This window comes from Nyctereutes procyonoides, unplaced genomic scaffold (assembly GCF_905146905.1).
Source record: "Nyctereutes procyonoides isolate TBG_1078 unplaced genomic scaffold, NYPRO_anot_genome, whole genome shotgun sequence".
Taxonomy (NCBI): domain Eukaryota; kingdom Metazoa; phylum Chordata; class Mammalia; order Carnivora; family Canidae; genus Nyctereutes; species Nyctereutes procyonoides.
The window spans coordinates 64,242,660-64,265,119 of record NW_026575046.1 but is presented as its reverse complement, the minus strand read 5'-3'; the positions used below and the strand labels follow the sequence as shown (position 1 = coordinate 64,265,119).

Sequence of the window (22,460 nt, the reverse complement as noted above, 5' to 3'; positions counted from 1 at the left end):
TTAAGGGAAAATAAATTTTCAAATTTTTCTTATTTTTAACTGATCAAATAGATCAAAATAATAATAGCAATAATGTATTCTTAACAAAATATCAGCAAGTCAATCCCAACAATGTATATTTATATTATACACCACAGTCATGTGGGGAACCAGAGGTACATAGAAATTTTCTGAAATGTCTATGCAATTTTTTTGTAATTTTAACACGGTTTTTGAAAATAGTCTATGAATTGAAAAAATATTAGAATTGCTCATTCAAATTATACATATATTGATAATCTTCTATTTCCCATCCTCTCCCTAAGCACTAGGTTACTGTAACAGAGACTGGTAGTTACTCACACAATATAAAGTGCCCTGCTCTTCTTTAGTATCAAACTCCTGATTTAGTCTGAGTAACAATGTGTCTAATAAAAATATAATTCCTAGCCTCTTTTGCATCTAGAGATGGCCACTGAGATATAAACTGAGGCTGCAGAAGGCTCAACCTATGGGCTCTAGGAAGGCTCTATAAGGGGGCTAAAACACCCAGCATGTGTCCTTTTTTAATCCATACACACTGCCCCCTTTTCCAACTTTCTGTGAGGAATGTGAATGTGCAAGATAGAACTCCAACAGCCATCTTAGACCATGAGACAACCTTGTGGTTGGAAGGTACATGCTAAAGAAGATACAGCAAAAAGAAAGATGGAGCCTAGATACCTGATACACTGTGAAGGTACCATACATACTAGCTCTGGACTTGTTTTATATGAAAAGGAATCAGAACCCACCTTAGTTAAGCCACAATCACTAAAAACTTCTGTTATTAGAATTTGTGGTGGAAAAGATTCTCAGATCACTTTAACTCAAATACAGATAAAATTAACAAAAGTAACATTTCTTCCCGCCTACACTCTTTGGTGGTTAGACATTCCTCTTCCTACCTGACCACTGCAGGAGGATCAAGGTAGCAGCGACTTTCCAAGTCCCAAATAATCCTTTTCTTTATGCACTCTGCTTGGTTCCTAAATTCCCTGTCCTGTAAAATAATAAGACTTTTGTTTCCTCGGTGTGTCATGGCTTCATTCTGCTCAATCTGTGAGGCATTCTTTTAATGGATTTGATCACAACACTTTTATTACTACTACTATTACTACTATAAATATGACTACTACTATAACTACTACCACATCTTAAATTTTAGGGTACTTTACTATTAATAAAGTACATAATATAAATTATTCATATTCTCATAACAATCCAGTACTAAAGTTCCAAATATCATTCATATAACCTCAGTCATCCAGTTCTCAACCTTAGATGCATATTAGAATTGTCTGGGAGCTTTTTAAAAAATCACTACCTGGACAGTGATATTTTGAAAGTAAATTCTTATGTAATTGATCTCAGTTAGGGCTTGGCCATTGTTATTGTATTAAAAGCTTTCCAGGTGATTCAAATGAACAACCAGGGTTGAGAACTAAAGATATGGACTAAAAAACAATGGATTATTATCCAGCCACCATAAAGAATGAAATCTTGCCAGCAATGATATGGACAGAGCTAGAGAGTATTATGCTAAGTGAAATAAGTCAGTCAAAGAAAGCAAATACCATATGATTTCACTCATATGCGGAATTTAAGAAGCAAAACAAATGAATATAGGGGAAAAGAAAAAAGGAGACAGAGCAAACCATAAGGGACTCTTAACTATAGAGAACAAACTAAAGGTTGCTGAAAAGGAGGTAGGCAGAGAATGGGCTAGATGGGTGATGGGTATAAAGGAGGGCTCTTGTGATGAGCACTGAATATTTTATGTGAGTGATGAAATGCTAAATTCTACTCCTGAAACAATATCACACTGTATGTTAACTAACTAGAATTTAAATAAAAACTTGAAATGGAAAAAAAAAGAAATAAAGCAAATTGTAACATAAAATCTCAATATGTAAAATAAAATATCTGATCTAAATAAAAATATAAATCAAAGAGCAGTATGAATTTTCACTAATCACAATGATGAGAAGATACTATACAATGTTTTTCAAATATTGCCAGACTTATTTCAACTATTTAAAATAATTAGATACTTAAAATAATTCAACCATCCTCACTTTACAAATTATTTTATTGAATGTTTCCATTAATGATTATTAACTCGTTCAAGTAACATTTGCATGTATCTTTGCAGTATTTTCTCTGCTTTTAACAAGTTTAGAATATACAAACAAAGAAAGAATTAAGAAAGAATGAGGGAAGGAAAAAGGAAGTAGGAAAGAGAAGGCAAGAGAGAGAAAGGAATAAAAAAGAAAAGAATACTTTCAACAACCTAAACATCCACCAAAAGGAGACTTGTCAAGTGAATTTAAGTGTGTCCACAGGAAGTGTAAAGAAAGAAATAAAAATAAGAATGTTCTTTAGGCAGCAGCGTGGAAAAATCACCAAGACACTAAAAAGCAAGTTGCAAAAACAGTGAGTATGCCACCATTTCAGTAAGAACAAAAACAAAAACAAAAACAACCAATAGGAAAGGAATACATGTATGTACATATGTGTGTATATAAAGGAAAACTAACATTTTCCCCTGCTTTCAATATCATGAAGCACTTTATATACTCCGCTAAAAAACAAACTTAAAAAATAAAATAAAAATAAACAAATAAACACTTTATATCCTGAGATAAAACAAAAACCTGTCTTCCTGACAGGTTCCAGTTCTGAAAAATAACAAGATTTTGAATACTTTCTATGAATCTAGATTTCCTAAAGAAAAACAATTTTATTCTTGTCTTTTACTATGTTGACTTATGTGAGTCAGTCTTTCTGAAATGTTACTCTGTTGCACTCTTTACAAGGAAACTTCACTCTTGCAAATGTTTTTGCTTGTGAGTCTTCCTTTTTTCTTTTGAGTATATATATTTGCTTTTATGTACATGACCTATGACCATATAACTACCTACTCAAAAATAAATAAAACTGGGATCCCTGGGTGGCGCAGCGGTTTGGCGCCTGCCTTTGGCCTAGGGCACGATCCTGGAGACCCGGGATCGAATCCCACGTCGGGCTCCCAGTGCATGGAGCCTGCTTCTCCCTCTGCCTGTGTCTCTGCCTCTATCTCTCTCTCTGTGACTATCATAAGTAAATAAAAAAAAAAAAAAAAAAAACTATTAAAAAAAATAAATAAATAAATAAAACTGGGGTGCCTTTGTGGCTCAGTTGGTTAAGCATCTGCCTTCAGCTCAGATTATGACCCCAGAGTCCTGGGATTCAGCTTCAAGTAGCACTCCCTGCTCAGGGGGGAGTCTGCTTGTCCCTCTCCCTCTGTAACTCCCCCCTTCCACCACTCATGCTCCTCTCCCTCAAATAAATATAATCTTAGAAAAAATTTTAAAAATGAATAAATTTAAAATAAAATAAAGAGCACATTTGAATTTAATAAATTATTTTGTTTGTTGAGCTTAAGAAGGCAGGAGATATTTTCATCAGAATCAGATAATTGTTTTAACAAGTAACAAATATATATATAAATTTGAGGATTCAAAAAATGTTTGAGTATCTGTCTGTGTACTTAGTTTATCACAAAAAAACTGCACCATTCTCTCACCTCAGGACGGCTGAGTTCTCCGTCTTCTTCCTCATAGGGCCCACCAATGATAAAAGCATCAGGAATGTTATTAGCTCCTGGAGCCAGAATGTTGGCAATTGGCCATTTTTTGGGCCTGGGAACCGGTTCTCTTTCTCCTCCAAGCTTCAGAGTTCCATTCTTGAACAAAATAGAATAATCTTTCTACAGAATAAATTATCATACATCAGGAAATTTTTTATGACTTTCAAATGAACAAAAAGATTACTGAAGTATCTTTTCAGTGTAATGTTGGGTGTTGTCTAACAGACACTTCCATCTGTGATTATCTGACTCTACAGGGGAGCCTATGCTCTTCATTGTCTTTGTGTTATTTTAAAATTATTTAATTGATAAAAATAGATAATAATGAAAAGTATTCTTATCCGTAGATATGCAAAAATATTTTGTCTGGTGAAAATGTAATTGATTATTGCCCTGTGGCTGATGATGAGTTTAAAATTATTAGCAAATTGGGATCCCTGGTGGCGCAGCGGTTTAGTGCCTGCCTTTGGCCCAGGGCGCGATCCTGGAGACCCGGGATCGAATCCCACGTCGGGCTCCCGGTGCATGGAGCCTGCTTCTCCCTCTGCCTCTCTCTCTCTCTCTCTGTCTCTCTCTCTCTCTCTCTCTCTGTGTGTGTGTGTGTGTGTGTGTGTGACTATCATAAATAAATAAAAATTAAAAAAATAAAATAAAATTATTAGCAAATTCATTTCAACATTCCTGATTGCTTATATATGGGTTATTTCTTCAGATTCTCCTTTGAACCCTTTTTGGTTTTGGGAAAAATTAGAGAGGGTGACAAAACATGAGAGACTCCTAACTCTGGGAAATGAACAAGGGGTAGTGGAATGGGAGGTGGGTGGGGGATGGGGTACCTGGGTGACGGGCACTGAGGGGGGACTTGATGGGATTAGAACTGGATGTTACACTGTATGTTGGCAAATCGAACTCCAAAATACATATATATATATATATAGGTATTCACTAATATATATACATATATATATATATATATATATATATATATATATATTTAAAAACAGGTTTTAAGGTATAAAAAGGTTTTAAAACCTTTTTAAAAACAAATCTGACAAAGGGTTAACAACATAGGCACTTTCTTACTTATAACTTATTTAAAACATATTTGCAATAGAAAATTGATAAAGATATGAATATGCAAATTATAGAAAGGGAAAAGATAATCTAACATTTAAATTAAAACATGATATACTTCCTTAAGAACAATTAAAATGAACATAAAAACAATGAGATACCATTTTAAACCACTGATTGGCAAATTCAGTCTGAAAATATCAAGCATTGGGAATATTGTGAAGGGAATGGTATTCCTATACATAGTTGATTGAAGTGTAAATTGGCATACTATGGAAAGCAATTTTGCAGTCACCAGTAAATTTAAAATTGTCATACCCTATAACTCAACAATTCTAGTTCTGTTGATTAAGCTTAAAAAACTTTTGTGAGGGGATCCCTGAGTGGCGCAGTGGTTTGGTGCCTGCCTTTGGCCTAGGACGCGATCCTAGAGACCCGGGATCAAATCCCATATCGGGCTCCCAGTGCATGGAGCCTGCTTCTCCCTCTGCCTGTGTCTCTGCCTCTCTCTCTCTCTCTGTGACTATCATAAAAATAAATAAATTAAAAAAAAAAAAACTTTTGTGAGGAGAGGCATTTCTGGAATGACAGAGAAAAGACCTCTGAAAATCTGTTCTTTCATAAAAACTAGAATGCTGGCAAAAATTATCAAAATTAGGCATATCGAGACCATTCCGTAGTAAGGACAGTCTTTTCGATAAACAGTGCAGAAAACCAATTATCCACATGGAAAAAAAATCAAGTTGTACCCTTACCTTAAACCACATACAAAAATTAACTCAAAATGAACCAAAGGCCTAAATGTAAGAGCTAAAACTGTAAAACTATTAGAAGAAAATTCAGGGGGAAATCCTCATGACATCAAATTAAACAATGATTTCTTGGTTATGTCACTAAAGACACAGACAATAAAAGAAAAAATAAATGCATTCATTTGGGGAATATAAAAAATAGTGAAAGGGAATAAAGGGGAAAGGAGAAAAAATGAGTGGGAAATATCAGAAAGGGAGACAGAACATGAGAGACTCCTAACTCTGGGAAACGAACTAGGGATGGTGGAAGGGGAGGTGGGCGGGGGTGGGGGTGACTGTGTGATGGGCACTGAGGGGGGCACTTGATGGGATGAGCACTGGGTGTTATGATATATGTTGGCAAATTGAACTCCAATAAAAAAAAAGAAATAACAAACACACACACAAAAAAGAAAAAAAATAGATAAATTGGACTTCATTTTAAGATTTTATTTATTTATTCATGAAAGACCGAGAGAGAGAGAGGCAAAGACACAGGCAGAGGGAGAAGCAGGCTCCATGCAGGGAGCCTGATGCAGGACTTGATCCTGGGACTGCAGGATCATGCCCTGAGCCAGGGGCAGGTGCTCAACCGCTGAGCCACTCGGTGTCCTAGGGCTTCATTAAAATTTAAAAATTTTGTGCAGCAAAACATACAAACAACAAAGTTAAAAATGGGAGAAAATATTTGTAAATTACATATCTGATAAGGGAACCATAGCTAGAATATATAAAGTACTCTTAAAACTCAACAACAAAAAAACAACCTGACTCAAAAATGGGCAAAGAATTTGAATAAACATTTCCCCAAAGAAAATATACACATGGCAATATAAAGATGAGAAAGGATGCTCAACATTATTAGTTATTAGTGAAATGCGAATCTAAAACACAAGGAGATGCCACTTCACACCTACTAGAATGGGTATTATCACAAAATAAAAAACAGGAAATAATATATGTGGATGAGGATATGGAGAAATTGGAACCCTTTATACTGCTAGTGGGAATGTAAATGGTGAAGAGGAATTGGAAGGTTCCATACTGAAATGTAGATGGCAATAAAACAGATGACAGTATTAGCTTATTATACCCTTTTAGCAAGCAATTTGGAAATCTCTATCAAGAGCCTCAAAAAATCCAGACATAATCATTCCATAGAAATTTTGACTAAGGGGGTGCTTGGGTGGCTTAGTTGGTTGAGTGTCTGACTCTTGATTTCTGCACAGGTCATGATCTCAGGGTCATGGGATCCTGATTGCATGTCTGGCTTTGCAATCAGCAGGGAGTCTGCTTGAAATTCCTTCTCCATCTCCCTCTTCCCTTCCCTGCTGCACACCTGTGCTCTCTCTACCTTTCTCTCTCTCCAAAATAAACAAATCTTTTTTAAAAAAGAAATTTGGACTAAGAAAATAACCCAAAATTAATAAAGTTTTATATAAATAAGCACATTGTACAAAACTTACAAAATATATGCATAAATACAATGTATTTAAATACATTAAAATGATCAATTTAAAAATGTTTTACTTATTTTCCATCATAAATATGTATTTATTGACATAAATTATATGTATTGCATACTATTATATACATGTAAATTATACATATCTACATATAAAACAGAAGTAAACTTTATTTTTTTAAGCCTAAAAAAAAAAGTCTCAACCATTAATAGAGCTTGCTTTGAATGCAGGTGAGGAAGAGATGACCATATAAGTGTTTAAATCTATATAAATATTTGGCTGTAGGGCTTTACCTCTCCAACTGACGGAACTTGTAGACCAATCATGTAGTTCTGCAGAGGCCCTACTGGAATGAAAGACTCAGGCACAGAGTAGGCAGCCTCCAATGTAACTTTCAGTAGATTGCCTCCTAAAATCTGTGCTGTGGTCAATAATGGTTCTGCCACAAATACTTTAACTTCAAGACTGCACTGCTGGAAAAGAATAAAATTATGCAGCATTTTGAAAATGCCAGAGGCTTTCCCAACCCATTCCATTCTTTATCTTATTTGAATCTCATATCACTGTTCGAGGTAAGAAGGTCAAGTTTAATTATTTCCATATAGAGGTTTCAAATAACTTTCTCTAGGTCCTGGGCAGCCGGGTGGCTCAGCAGTTTAGTGCCTGCCTTCAGCCCAGGGCATGATCCCGGAGTACCGGATCGAGTCCCACGTCGGGCTCCCTGCGTGGAGCCTGCTTCTCCCTCTATCTGTGTCTACCTCTCTTTCTGTGTTTCTCATGAGTAAATAAATAAAATCTTAAAAAAAAACTTTCTCTAGGTCCCATAAATCAGAACTATAGCCGAAATGAGAATCTTATTCCTAAATTAGAGGCCTTTCCCCTCTACCATGCTGATGTCAGTATATATCAGGAATATACTGATATATATTCCTCTCATATATGTATACAAATACATATATGAGAGGAATTGGAAGGTTCTATCCTGAAATGTTAATAATAGTTTCACAAGAGTGACATTGGGTTGCTTTATTTGCTAGTTTATATTCTGTGACTACTTTTATTTTATTTTTTTAAAAAGATTTTATTTATTTTTCATGATAGTCACACAGAGAGAGACAGAGAGGCAGACACAGGCAGAGGGAGAAGCAGGCTCCATGCAGGGAGCCCGACGTGGGACTCGATCCCCGGTCTCCAGGATCGCGCCCCGGGCCAAAGGCAGGCACCAAACCGCTGTGCCACCCACGGATCCCTGTGACTACTTTTATAACTTAAGTGTAGTAGTTTTTTTTTAATTTTATGTTTTTTTTCACATAGAGTATACTCTATGTAGAAAACCCAGAAGACTCCAACAAAAACTGTTAGAGGTGATACAGGAATTCAGCAAACTCACAGAATATAAAATCAATGCACAGAAGTCTGCTGCATTTATATGCACCAATAATGAAGCAGAAGAAAGAGAAATCAAGAAATCAATCCCATTTGCAATTGCACTAAAAACTATAAGATACCTAGAAATAAACCTAATCAAAGAGGTAAAAGATCTGTACTCTGAAAAGTATAGAACACTTATGAAAGAAATTGAGGAAGACACAGAAAATGGAAAAACATTCCATGCTCATGGATTAGAAGAACAAATACTGTTAAAATGTCTATACAACCCAAATGACACATTCAATGCAATCCCCACCAAAATAACACCAACATTTTTCACAGAGCTGGAAAAAATAATTCTAAGATTTGCATGGAACCAGAAAGGACTCCAAATAGCCAAGGTAATGTTGAAAAAAGAAAACAAAAGTTGGATGCCTCACAATTCTGAACTTCAAGCTGTATTAGAGTACTGTAATCATCAAAACAGTATGGTACTGGCACAAAAATAGACACATATATCAATGGAACAGAATAGAGAACCCAGAAATGGACCCTCAGCTATATGGTCAAATCATCTTCAACAAAGCAGGAAAGAATATACAATGGAAAAAAGACTTTTCAACAAATGAAGTTGGGAATATTGGACAGCCACATGTATAAGTATGAAACTGAACCACTTTCCTATACCATACACAAAAGTAAGTTCAAAATGGATGAAAGATCTAAATATGAGACAAGAATCCATCAAAATCCTAGAGTAGAACATAGGCGGCAACATCTTTGACCTTGGCCACAGCAACTTCTTAGTAGATATGTCTCCAAAACCAAGGGAAGCAAAAGCAAAAATGAACTATTAGAACTTCATCAAGATAAAAGGCTTCTGCACAGCAAAGGAAACAATCAGCAAAACGAAAGGCAGGAGCACTGGCGGGCATCCATCAGACTCAGTGGGGAGAAAGAGAAATCCAGTTAAAATTAGAGTTGGAGGTTTAACCACACATCAGTTCTGATCAGATTATTCCTTAAAGGGGATGCACCATTGTCAAGACCAGATCCCAGGGCCTGAGGGAGGGGACCAGCAGCGCCCAAGGAGCAAGGCAGCTGCACTTGGACTGGGGATGGCCATTCTGCATTGAACAAAATGACTAGAAGGAAGAATTCACCACAAAAGAAAGAATCAGAAGTAATACTCTCTGCCACAGATCTGCTAGATATGGATTTAAGTACCATGTCAGATACAATTCAGAAGGACAATAATAAAATTACTGGTGGCTCTAGAAAAAAGCATAAAAGACTCCAGATTCTCTTACTGCAGAATTGAGATCTAATCAGGCTGAAATTAAAAATACTTTAACTGAGATGCAGTCTAAACTGGATGCTCTAACTACTAGGGTTAATGATATGGAAGAGAGAGTGAGTGACATAAAAAAGTTGACGGAAAGGAAGGAAGCTGAAATAAAAAGAGAAAAACAATTAAGAACTGATGAGGAAAGCCTTTGGGAAATAAATGATAGCATGAGAAGGAATAATATGCATCTTATTGGGATTCCAGAAGAGATAGAGAGGGAGAGGGGACCACAAAGTATATTTGAACAAATCATAGTTGAGAACTTCCCTAATTTGGAGAAGGACACAGGCATTCATATCCAAGAGACAGAGAGGACCCCCCCAAAAAACCCAACAAAACCCAATCAACATCCTGACATGTGATAGTGAAGCTTGCAAATTTCAAAGATAAAGTTCTAGGGGGGAGGGCAAGATGGCAGAGGAGTAGTTGCCTCACCTCACCCGGCCCCACCAACTTACCTAGATTACTTGCAAATCATGATGAAAACCTATGAATTCGACCTGAGATTTAAAGAGAGAACAGCTGGAACGCTACAGAAAGAAGGGTTTTTTGCTTCTAACAAGGTAGGAAGGTGGAAAAAAATAAAAAAGAATCAAGTGGGGGTGGGGCCCCACGAGGAGCCGGGCTAAGGCCGGGCAGCAAGAGCCTCGGGACCGGAAAGCCCAGCCCTGGAGAAGCAGGAACTTTTAAAAAAATCCACGCTGGATTCTTCCTGGAGGAAAAGGCGCTTAGGAGGGAAATTGAGCAGAACCACAGAAAGGGCTGTGGAGCCTCCAGTCTCCCGGAGTCACTGACAGAGGAAGTGCACCCCAAGGGAGAGCGTGGCACAGACCGCGGGGCTGAGCTCCGTAAAGGGCTGGAGGCCGCGCCGGGTGGGGCCTCAGGAGAAGCTCAGGCGGCGGCTGATGGAGGGGGCTGCACCCTGCTGCCTTGGGGATCTGCGGCCTGGGAGCGCAATTCCAGCAGCGCAGGCCCCGGATTCCAGGGCGCCGGGGGACACAGACCAGGATCCTGTGGTGCCCCCAGGACAGGCGGAGACGGGGAGGGCACAGGACAGTGAGGACTCTCCTGCCACCAGGCGCCCCCAAGCTGTGCAGGTCAGCACCCCCACCACCCCGGGAATACCTAGCCCCGTGCGGACTGGGAGCTGCGGTATTTACTGTGGGAGCTGACTCCAGAGCTGGAGACCTGGCCGCCGTCAGTGGTGTTGTTCCTCCTGGTGTCACCCTGTGCCTGGGAGGGGTAGAGCCGCCAGGGAACAGAGGCCTCAGGGGGTCAACAGCTCCCCCTGAGCCTGCACCCGGCGGGGGGCAGGGCAGCTCCCCCAGCTGCACACACCTGAGAGCACAGCAGCCCCTCCCCCAGAGACCAACTGGAAGGACAGGGGGTGAGCAAGTTCTTGACCTAGCAGCGCTGGAAAGCTCCAGGGGAAGTTGAGGGATTTACAGTATATAGAACCAGAGGGTACCACTCCTTTTTTTTTTTCCCTTCTTTTTCCAGTACAACTCGTTTTTATATCAGACTGTAAATTTCCTGGGGTGACTGGGTGACATGCACTGAGGGGGGGCACTTGACGGGATGAGCATTGGGTGTTATGCTACATGTTGGCAAATCAAACTCCAATAAAAAAAAATACCAAAAAAAAAAGACTGTAAATTTCCAATATTTTTTTCTCTTTTCCCACCTTACCTAAATATTTTACCACCTCTTCATTTTTAAGATTCTTCCTTTTTGACTTTCATATTCCTACAATTACAGGTCCTAGATATATTTTCCACTTCTAGATTCTCTTCAACATACTCAACTTAATTTTGGGAGATATACAAGATATGTTTTGTTTTGTTTTGTGTTTTTTGTTTTATCTGACTCATTTTGTTCTACAATGGCAGAAGTTAGTACCTTCTAAAACATTACCATCATGCACCCAGAACCAAGCGGTATACTGTGCTGGTTCATTCTGTGAGATTCCTCATTCCCATTTTGTCCCCCCTCTTTTATCTCACTTATGTTTTGGTGGTCAGTGTTGGGGCCCTCTATAAGTATTTCTGGTTTATATAAATTTGGGACTGAGCATCCTCTAACATACAGAACTTAATATACTCAGAAACAAGAGGATCACCCTCTAGAACCCCTCAGGGAAACTACATTCTCCCTCCACTACAACATTGTCACCACCACCATCTCCCAGTCCCCCCCTTTTTTCTTCTCCTTTTTTTTCTTTTTCTTTTTCTTTTCTTTTTTTTTTTTTTTGTCTCTTCTTTAGGATTTCTGGCCTTTTATTTTTTACTACTTTGTTTTAAAATATGTTTTTCACTTTAGTGGTCCTCTTGTTTTATTTCATTCTGATCTTTGTTTTCAATTTCTGGTCTCTGACCTTGGCAGAATCATCTAGGGTGAAATTTACTTAGGTCATGATTGATATTCTTGACTCAGCCCGCTCATACAGCCACTCTGCACTGAGCAAAATGACTAGAAAGAACGCACCACAAAAGAAGAATCAGAGACAGTACTCTCTGCCACAGAGTTATAGAATTTTACAGAATTCGATGTCAGAAAGCCAATTCAGAAGCACAATTATAAAGCTACTGGTGGCTCTGGAAAAAAACATAAAGGAATCAAGAGACTTCATGATGGCAGAATTTAGATCTAATCAGGCCAAAATTAAAAATCAATTAAATGAGGGGATCCCTGGGTGGCTCAGCAGTTTCGCGCCTGCCTTTGGCCCAGGGTGTGATCCTGGAGTCCTGGGATCAAGTCCCACGTCGGGCTCCCAGCATGGAGTCTGCTTCTCCCTCTGCCTGTGTCTCTGCCTCTCTCTATGCCTATCATAAATAAATAAATCTTTAAAAAAATATATCTTCCTTTTTAAAAAAAATCAGTTAAATGAGATGCAATCCAAACTGGAGGTCCTAACGACGAGGGTTAATGAGGTAGAAGAAAGAGTGAGTGACATAGGAGACAAGTTGATGGCAAGGAAGGAAGCTGAGGAAAAAAAGAGAAAAACAAAAGACCATGAGGAAAGGTTATGGAAAATAAATGACAGCTTCAGAAGGAAAAATCTATGTAATTGGGGTTCTAGAGCATGCCAAAAGGGACAGAAGACCAGAAGGCATATTTGAACAAATCATAGCTGAGCATTTCCCTAACTTGGGGAGGGAAACAGGCATTCAGATCCAGGAGATACAGAGATCCCCGCCTAAAATCAATAAAAACTGTTCAACACCTTGACATTTAATAGTGAAACTTGCAAATTCCAAAGATAAAGAGAAAATCCTTAAAGCAGCAAAGGACAAGAGATTCCCTAACTTATATGAGAAGAAATATTAGATTAACAGCAGACCTCTCCACAGAGACCTGGCAAGGCAGAAAGGGCTGGCAGGATATATTCAGGGTACTAAATGAGAAAAACATGCAGCCAAGAATACTCTATCCAGCAAGGCTCTCATTCAGAATAGAAGGAGAGATAAAAAGCTTCCAAGATAGGCAGAAACTGAAAGAATATGTGACACCAAACCAGCTCTGCAAGAAATATTAAGGGAGACTCTAAAAGAAAGAGGAAGCCTGAAGAAATAATCCACAAAAACAGGGACTGAATAGGTATCATAATGACACTAAATTCGTATCTTTCAATAGTAACTCTGAACATGAATGGGCTAAATGATCCCACCAATGATGCAGGGTTTCAGACTGGATAAAAAAGAAAGACCCATCTATTTGCTGTCTACAAGAGACTCATTTTAGACCTAAGAACACCTACAGCCTGAAAATGAAAGGTTGGAGAACCATTTACCATTCAAATGGTCCTTGAAAGCTGGAGTAGCAATCCTCATATCAGATAAATTAAAGTTTATCCCAAACACTGTAGTAAGAGATGAAGAGGGACACTATATCATACTTAAAGAATCTATCCAACAAGAGGACCTAACAATCATGAACATTTATGCCCCTAATGTGGGAGCTGCCAAGTATATCAATCAATCAATAACCAAAGTAAAGACATACTTAGATAATAATACACTAATACTGGGAGACTTCAACAGGGCACTTTCTGCAAATGACACATCTTCTAAGCACAACATCTCCAAAGAAACAAGAGCTTTAAATGATACACAGGACCAGATGTTTTCACAGATATTTACAGAACTTTACATCCGAACACAACTGAATACACATTCTTCTCAAGTGCACATGGAACTTTCTCCAGAATAGACCACATACTGGGTCACAAATCAGGTCTCAACCAATACCAAAAGACTGGGTTTGTCCCCTGCATATTTTCAGACTATAATGCTTTGAAACTTGAACTCAATCACAAGAAGAAATTTGGAAGAAACTCAAACACGTGGTGGTTAAAGAGCATCCTGCTAAAAGATGAAAGGGTCAACCAGGAAATTAAAGAAGAATTAAAAAGATTCATGGAAACTAATGAAAATGAAGATACAAGTGTTCAAAATCTTTGGGATACAGCAAAAGCAGTCCTAAGAGGGAAATACATCACAATACAAGCATCCCTCAAAAAATTGGAAAAACCTCAAATACACAAGCTAATCTTGCACCTAAAGGAACTGGAGAAAGAACAGCAAGTAAAACCTACACCAAGCCGAAGAAGAGAGTTAATAAAGATTCATGCAGAACTCAATGAAATCGAGACCAGAAGAACTGTAGAACAAGTCAACAAAACCAGGAGTTGGTTCTTTGAAAGAATTAATAAGATAGATAAACCATTAGCCAGTCTTATCAAAAACAAAAGAGATAAGACTCAAATTAATAAAATCATGAATGAAAAAGGAGAGATCACAACCAATACCAAGGAAATACAAATGATTTTAAAAACATTATGAGCAGCTATACACCAATAAATTAGGCAATCTAAAAGAAATGGACACATTTCTGGAAAACCACAAACTATCAAAACCGGAACAGGAAGAAATAGAAAGCCTGAACACACCGATAACCAGGGAGGAAATTGAAGCAGTCATCAAAAACCTCCCAAGACACAAAAGTCCAGGGCCAGAAGGCTTCCCAGGGGAATTCTATCAAACATTTAAAGAAGAAACAATACCTATTCTACTAAAGGTGTTCTGAAAGATAGAAAGGGACAGAACACTTCCAAACTTGTTTTATGAGGCCAGCATCACCTTAATTCCAAAACCAGACAAAGACCCCACCAAAAAGGAGAATTATAGACCCGAGATCCCTGATGAACACAGATGCAAAAGTTCTCAACAAGATACTAGCCAATAGGATCCAACAGTACATTAAGATCATTCACCATGACCAAGTGGGATTTATCCCCAGAATGCAAGGCTGGTTCAACACTCGTAAAGCAATCAACGTGATAGATCATATTAACAAGAGAAAAAACAAGAACCATATGATCCTCTCAATAGATGCAGAGAAAGCATTTGACAAAATACAGCATCCATTCCTGATCAAAACTCTTCAGAGTGTAGGGTTACAGGGAACATTCCCCAGCATCTTAAAAGCCATCTATGAAAAGCCCACAGTAAATATCATTCTCAATGGGGAAACACCGGGAGCCTTTCCCCTAAGATCAGGAACATGACAGGGATGTCCATTCTCACCACTGCTATTCAACATAGTGCTGGAAGTCCTAGCCTCAGTAATCAGACAACAAAGAGAAATAAAAGGCATTCGAATTGACAAAGAAGTCAAACTCTCCCTCTTTACAAATGACATGATACTGTATGTAGAAAACCCAAAAGACTCCACCCCAAGATTGCTAGAACTCATACAGCAATTTGGCAGTGTGGTAGGATACAAAATCAATACCCAGAAATCAGTGGCATTTCTATACACTAACAATGAAACTGAATAAAAAATTAAGGAATCAATCCCATTTACAATTGCACCCAAAAGCATAAGATACCTAGGAATAAACCTAACCAAAGAGGTAAGGATCTATACCCTAAAAACTACAGAACGCTTCTGAAAGAAATTAAGGAAGACACAAAGAGATGGAAAAACATTCTATGCCCTCCTGCACTGTTGGTGAGAATGTGAACTGGTCCAGCCACTCTGGAAAACTGTGTTCCTCAAAGAGTTAACAATAGATCTGCCCTACGACCCAGTAATTGCACTGCTGGGGATTTACCCCAAAGATACAGATGCAATGAAACGCTGGGACACCTGCATCCCGATGTTTATAGCAGCAATGTCCACAATAGCTAAACTGTGGAAGGAGCCTCGGTGTCCATCGAAAGATGAATGGATAAAGATGTGGTTTATGTATACAATGGAATATTACTCAGCCATTAGAAATGACAAATACCCACCATTCACTTCGACATGGATGGAACTGGAGGGTATTATGCTGAGTGAAATAAGTCAGTCAGAGGACAAACATAATATGGTCTCATTCATTTGGGGAATATAAAAAATAATGACAGGGAATAAAGGGGAAAGGAGAAAAAAATGAATGGGAAATCTCAGAAAGGGAGACAGAACATGAGAGAATCCTAACTCCAGGAAACGAACGAGGGGTGGGGGAAACTGGGTGATGGGCACTGAGGGGGCACTTGATGGGATGAGCACTGGGTGTTATTCTATACGTTGGCAAATTGAACACCAATAAAAAATAAATTTACAAAAAAATAATAAACTCAAGTCAAATTAAAAAAAACATTCTATGCTCATGGATTGGAATAATAAATATTGTGAAAATGTCTATGTTACCCAGAGCAATTTACACATTCAGTGCAATCCTTATTAAAATACCATGGACTTTCTTCACAGAGTTGGAACACATAATCTTAAGATTTGTATGGAACCCAAAAGTTTCCAAATAGCCAGAGGGATATTGAAAAAGAAAATCAAAGCTGGGGGCATCACAATGCCTGACTTCAAGCTATATTACAAACTTGTGATTATCAAGACAGTATGGTACTGGCACAAAAACAGACACATAGATCAATGGAACAGAATAGAGAACCCAGAAGTGGACCCTCAACTCTATGGTCAACTCATCTTCGACAAAGCAGGAAAGAATATCCACTGGAAAAAGGACAGTCTCTTCAATAAATGGTGTTGAAAACTTGGACAGCCACATGCAGAAGAATGAAACTGGACCAATCTCTTATACCATACACAAATATAAACTCAAAATGGTTGAAGATCTAAATGTGAGACAAAAATCCATCAAAATACTACAGGAGAACACAGGCAACACCCTTTTTGAACTTGGCCGCAGCAACTTCTTGCAAGACACATCTATGAAGGCAAAGGAAACAAAAGCAAGAATAAACTACTGGACTTCATCAAAATAAAAAGCTTCTGCACAGTGAAGGAAACAATCAACAAAACTAAAACACAACCTACAGAATGGGAGATGATATTTGCAAATGACATATCATATAAAGGGCTAGTACTCAAGATCTATGAAGAACTTATCAAAATCATCCAAGAAGCAGTCCAGTCATGAAATGGGCAAAAGATATGAACATACATTTCTCCAAAGAAGACCTATACATGGCCAACAAGCACTTGAAAAAATGCTCCACACCACTCGCCATCAGGGAAATACAAATCAAACCCACAATGAGATACTACCTCACACCAGTAAGAATGGCAAAAATTAAAAAGACAGGAAACAACAAATGTTGGAGGGGATGTGCAGAAAGGGGAACCCTCTTGCACTATTTGGTGGATGCAAGCTGGTACAGCCACTCTGGAAAACAGTGTGGAGGTTCCTCAAGAAGTTAAAACTAGAGCTACCCTATGACCTAGCAATGGCACTACTGGGTTTTTCCCCAAAGATACTGATGTAGTGAAACGTTGGGATATCTGCACCCCAGTGTTTATAGCAGCAAAGTGCACAATAGCCAAACTGTGGAAGAAACCATAATGTCCTTCAACAGATGAATGAATAAAGAAGATGTGGTATATATACCATGGAATATTACTCAGCCATCAGAAAGGACAAACACCTACCGTTTGCTTCTATGTGGAGGGTATTGTAGTGAGTGAAATAAGTCAGTTGGAAAAGGACAATTATCATATGGTTTCACTCATATGTGGAGTATAAGAAATAGTGAAAGGGACTATAAGGGAAAGGAGGGAAACTGAGTGGGGAAAAATTAAGGAGTGAGACAAACCATGAGAGAGACTCCTTACTCTGGGAAACAAACAAAGGGTTGCGGAAGGGGAGGAGGGTAGGGAGATGGGAGGTGGGCACTAAAGAGGGCACTTGATGGGATGAGCACTGGGTGTTATACTATATGTTGGCAAATTGAATTTAAATAAAAAAATTTTTTTAATCTAAAAGACAACCTACAGAATGGAAGAAAACATTTGCAAATGACATATCAGATAAAGGGCTAGTATCCAAAATCTGTAAAGAACTTATCAAATTCAACACCCAAAGAACAAATAATCCACTCAAGAAATGGGCAGAAGACATGAACAGACATTTCTCCAAGGGAGACATACAAATGACCAACAGAAGAGTTTATGTAAAGGACAATTGAAATATCATGGTGTGGGATGTCTGGGTGGCTCAGTGGTTGAGTATCTGCCTTCAGCTCAGTGCATGATTCCAGGGTCCTGGGATGGAGTCCCATATCAGGCTCCCCGTGCCTATGTCTCCGCCTCTCTGTATCTCTCATGAATAAATAAACTCTTTTAAAAAAAAGAAATAGCATGGTGTATTTTGTTCAGGTCTAAGTAGTTCAGGGGTTTAGAATATAAAGAATAAGAAGGGGAGTCTGAGAGATGACATTTAACAAGTGGCAGGCTCCTATTACAGAAGCTGTTACGTGCCTGCTAAGGATTCTAGACCTTAACATGTAAGCGCTGGGAGAATCTATGAATTAAACAGTACTGAACAGGGGATGAGAAGTCATCATATTTACTTGTAAGTAATTCAGCAAGCAGTGAGAAGCCAGAACTGGAGGGAGGCTACCTGTAATGTTGAAAGGTTATAAGTCAATAATAATAGGAATAAAGCTAAGAAGAGAGAGTCCAGAGGCATTTAGGAGATAAAATAGTCTGGATTTGCTGAAAGGCACATTTGGGGATTGGCTATATTTGGGGTCCAAGGGAGCGCTCATACTGGTGACTGTTAAATCATGAATAACCTCCCCCTGCAAACCAGGAATATGAACACAGACTAAGAAGAAAAGGTGGCCAAGGACAGAACATTCGCACGAGACACAGGCAGAAGAATGAGGTATGGTGCAAGAACCTAAGAAGGTACAGTCAGTGAGTGGGAAATGAGAATACCAAAGGGAAGAATATTTTAAGAGAGGCACTGAAGAATGTGACATCTCTGATCAATATGTCTCTAGAAGGATAAGTAAAATATCCTCAAGATTTCTAATTTGTATCACTCAATCCAGACAGGGAATACTTTATTGGAAACTTTTCTAAGGACAGGTTTATATCATTTTACTCTTTGAGTTTTGAGAATAACCAGGGTAGATGCTTACATATAATATTAGTGGAATTCACAAGCAAATGAAAATTAAGTATCATGCTTTTTTTCATTGAATGAGTAAAACAACTAAACACAGGAATACTAATGAGCAAACATCCTAAGTACTAATAATCCCTTTGACTAATTTTTCTTGTAAGGATATGTAAGGAATGAAGCACGGCAGGCCCGGCATCGGGGCCACGCACTCCTCCCACTTCATCTCCCCCTCAAGTAGCCGGCTGGCCAATAAAGGCACCAACTCACTGGAAAAAAAAAAAAAGGATATGTACGGAAAATCAACGGTACATAAGTGAGGAGACTGGATCAGTGGAGGCCAACTGAGCTCAAATATATATGTCATTCCAACACAAATCACATGGAATTACAGAAAGATACTAAATTACACCTTTACATACAATAAAAGAATAATGCTATAATAACCCTGGAAAGTAAGAAATGCTATCAGTGGACTACATATTAGGAATCCCAGAAAGACAGAAAGCAAATTAAATCAGATCAAAGCAAGAAAGCAAGAAAGAAAGAAAGAAAGAAAAGAAAGAAAGAAAAGGAGAAAGAAAGAAGGAAGAAAGGAAGGAAGGAAGGAAGGAAGGAAGGAAGAAAGAAAGAAAGAAAGAAAGAAAGAAAGAAAGAAAGAAAGAAAGAAAGAGAGAGAAAGAAACCACAGCCTAAAATAAGAGAGAGAGAGGACTACAGCAGATACAGAAGTAGATTATCGCAGACTCAAGGTCAGAATCAATAAGAAGAAGGAAGGCCCCCACAGCAATGGTTAATTAGGGAACTGCATTTGGAATAGTTGGGTCATTTGGGCCCTTCTCTCCTTTTACTTTTGCAAAACAGAAAGCAGCTGTGGTACCTGTTGAAAGTGAGTGCAGTTGCACCAGAGTGGCAAAAATAATGCCCCAAGAAACTGCTGACCCTGACCACTGAAGAATGGAAAACACAGCCCAGAGGACAAACCAGTGGCACAGCCACTTTTCAGGCTTACTATGCCAGGAAGTGTGTTAGGTGCATCCATGTATATTTCAATTTAATCCATCAGGACATAGCTCAAGAGGCATTTCCATGGTTACATGTACCCCTGGAAAGTAACCAATAACTACTCTGTGTCCACATGCCCCATTCCACCATTTAATCAGACTAATTATAACCCATGGTGTGTAGATTATGGACTTCTAAAATAGGACTCTGACTTATTTGCCTTTGTTTCCAGAACTTAGTACTATGTGTGCCTGTGAAAAGAATACTCCTGATGAACTGTATTCAACTGAATTGAACCTTTATAGCAAACAAACTTGGTAGACTGAATGGCAGATGGAAGGTTGAGATTTATAATTCTGGTTACCTTAACACTTGACCGAAGAGGTTCTAAAGGTGAGCCTGGCACAGGGTGCAAGGGGGCCATTGTTTCAAATGAACTCTCTCCTGCAAAAAGAAGGCAAATCAAGCCATAGAAGGATTAGGCAGAGATAAGCAGCTCATCTTTTTATCAAATCTCTCAAATTTACTGAGGCTGATTTTTGCACTTCTCTGGAGCTAAAATTCATGAGCTTTCCTATATCTGCTTTTGACCAAATCACACATCTGACCTTCCAGTAAAGGAAGAAGGTCCACCACAGCTTGACCAAGAATTAAGGTCTTCTCATCTTTCTGTTTCTTTTCCTTTGGTAAAACTTCAGTCATAGTTACTAGAAAAATCAAAACAAAGAAAATGAGAACATGTCTGAGTCATCCATCAGATAATCATGATGCAGCAAACAAAGCATTGTCAAAAACATTTAAGAGATATTAATTTAAAACCTAGAAGCCACCAATATTAGTGACTTCTGATGGAAATACTGAACCACGTCAGTGACATATTGAATTTTTGCCTACAAGTTAAAGTAAAACGTAGACTTTATATCATCATCATGTACATACATAGGTATAAAAGTAACCGATGGATATGATTAAAACAAAGCTGCATATAATATTCATACCTTACTAACTGAAAACCCTTAAGTATTTTGTATTCTATTTCATGTATAAGAGATCACTGATCATGATCCCCTTCCATCAATTTTATGAATGACAAGAAAGTTGCGATCTGCAGTTTGAAAAAAACTATTCTACATCTTCCCATTTTGCCTAGCATAGGATCTACTAGATCTTTGAGTAATTTACAGAGCTTGCAAGGTATGTACCAGGTTTTCCACTGCAGCTTACTCTGTGTTATGAAAAATCTGAAGTACACAGAAAAAGTAGAGAGATTGGTATACTGAATATCTATATAGCCATCACCTGGATTTAACAATAACTAACATGTAATATTTGCTTTATCCATTCTTATTTGCTGAAATACTTTCAAGTACATGCAGACATCATGAAATTTTACTCCTAAATGCTAAAGTATATAAATTCCAAATATGGCATTTTCCTTCATAGTCACAATAATTTTTATCAATCTAGCAAGTGTATAATAATAAAATTAAGTGTAATTCCTTAATTCATCTAATGCCCAGTCTACATTCAATATTTCTCAATTGTCCTAAAATTTATTTTGTAGCTCATTTGTTCAAACTAGGATCCAAAGACAACATGTTGCATCTGGTTCTCATATGTCTTACATTTATTTTCATTTAGAACAGTCTTTTTACCCACATACATTTTTTTTTTCTATGATACTGACTTGTTGGAGACATCAGGCCAGTTGTTTTATAGAATGTCTCATTTCCTGGATTTGTCTCCCTCTCCTCCATGGTGTTTGTTTCTGAGTTCTTATTTCCTGTAAACTTAGGTTCATCTTCAGTATTTTTGGCAAAGACAACACAATTTAATAACATACATGCCTGTGTGGTATGTTATCAAACTCTGTGATCTTGTTTTCAAAAGTAATTACAAAATACTTTTTTAATGTCTTTTTTTAATTGTAACATACATATTAAATTTACCAGCATACCCAATGATATTAAACATATTCACATTTTTGGTGCAACCATCACCACCATCCATCACCATAACTCTTTCCATCTTCTAAAATTGAAACTCTATATACATTAAACAATAATTCTTACTCTCCCCACCCCCTGGCAACCACCATGATCCTTTGTGTCTCTATTTATTTGATTACATACTTCATGCAGCATTTGTCTTTTTGTGACTGGCTTATTTCAGTTAGCATCTTGTCCTCAAAGTTCATCCTTGTTAAATATAAGAAATAGTGAAGGGGATTATAAGGGAAAGGAGGGGAACTGAGTGGGAAAAATTAGAGAGGGAGACAAACCATGAGCCTCAACTCTGGGAAATGAGCAAAGGGTTGCAGAAGGGGAGG

At 38.1% G+C, this 22,460-nt stretch overlaps 1 protein-coding gene across 11 annotated transcripts in view; it reads right to left on the bottom strand.

The window, feature by feature from the left end:
- CFAP70 (cilia and flagella associated protein 70) overlaps window positions 1-22,460 on the bottom strand; it is a 94,580-nt gene that overhangs the window by 55,573 nt on the left and 16,547 nt on the right. For 8 of the 11 annotated variants that reach the window (XM_055325250.1, XM_055325254.1, XM_055325249.1 and 5 more), the window contains 5 exons: window positions 20,740-20,838; window positions 20,496-20,575; window positions 7,274-7,453; window positions 3,587-3,769; window positions 927-1,021 (listed from right to left, as the gene is read on the bottom strand). In XM_055325250.1, coding sequence (XP_055181225.1) covers window positions 927-1,021; window positions 3,587-3,769; window positions 7,274-7,453; window positions 20,496-20,575; window positions 20,740-20,838 — 637 coding nt within the window. The remainder of the gene's footprint in view (window positions 1-926; window positions 1,022-3,586; window positions 3,770-7,273; window positions 7,454-20,495; window positions 20,576-20,739; window positions 20,839-22,460) is intronic. The other 3 variants (XM_055325246.1, XM_055325244.1, XM_055325251.1) reach the window with 3 other exon arrangements.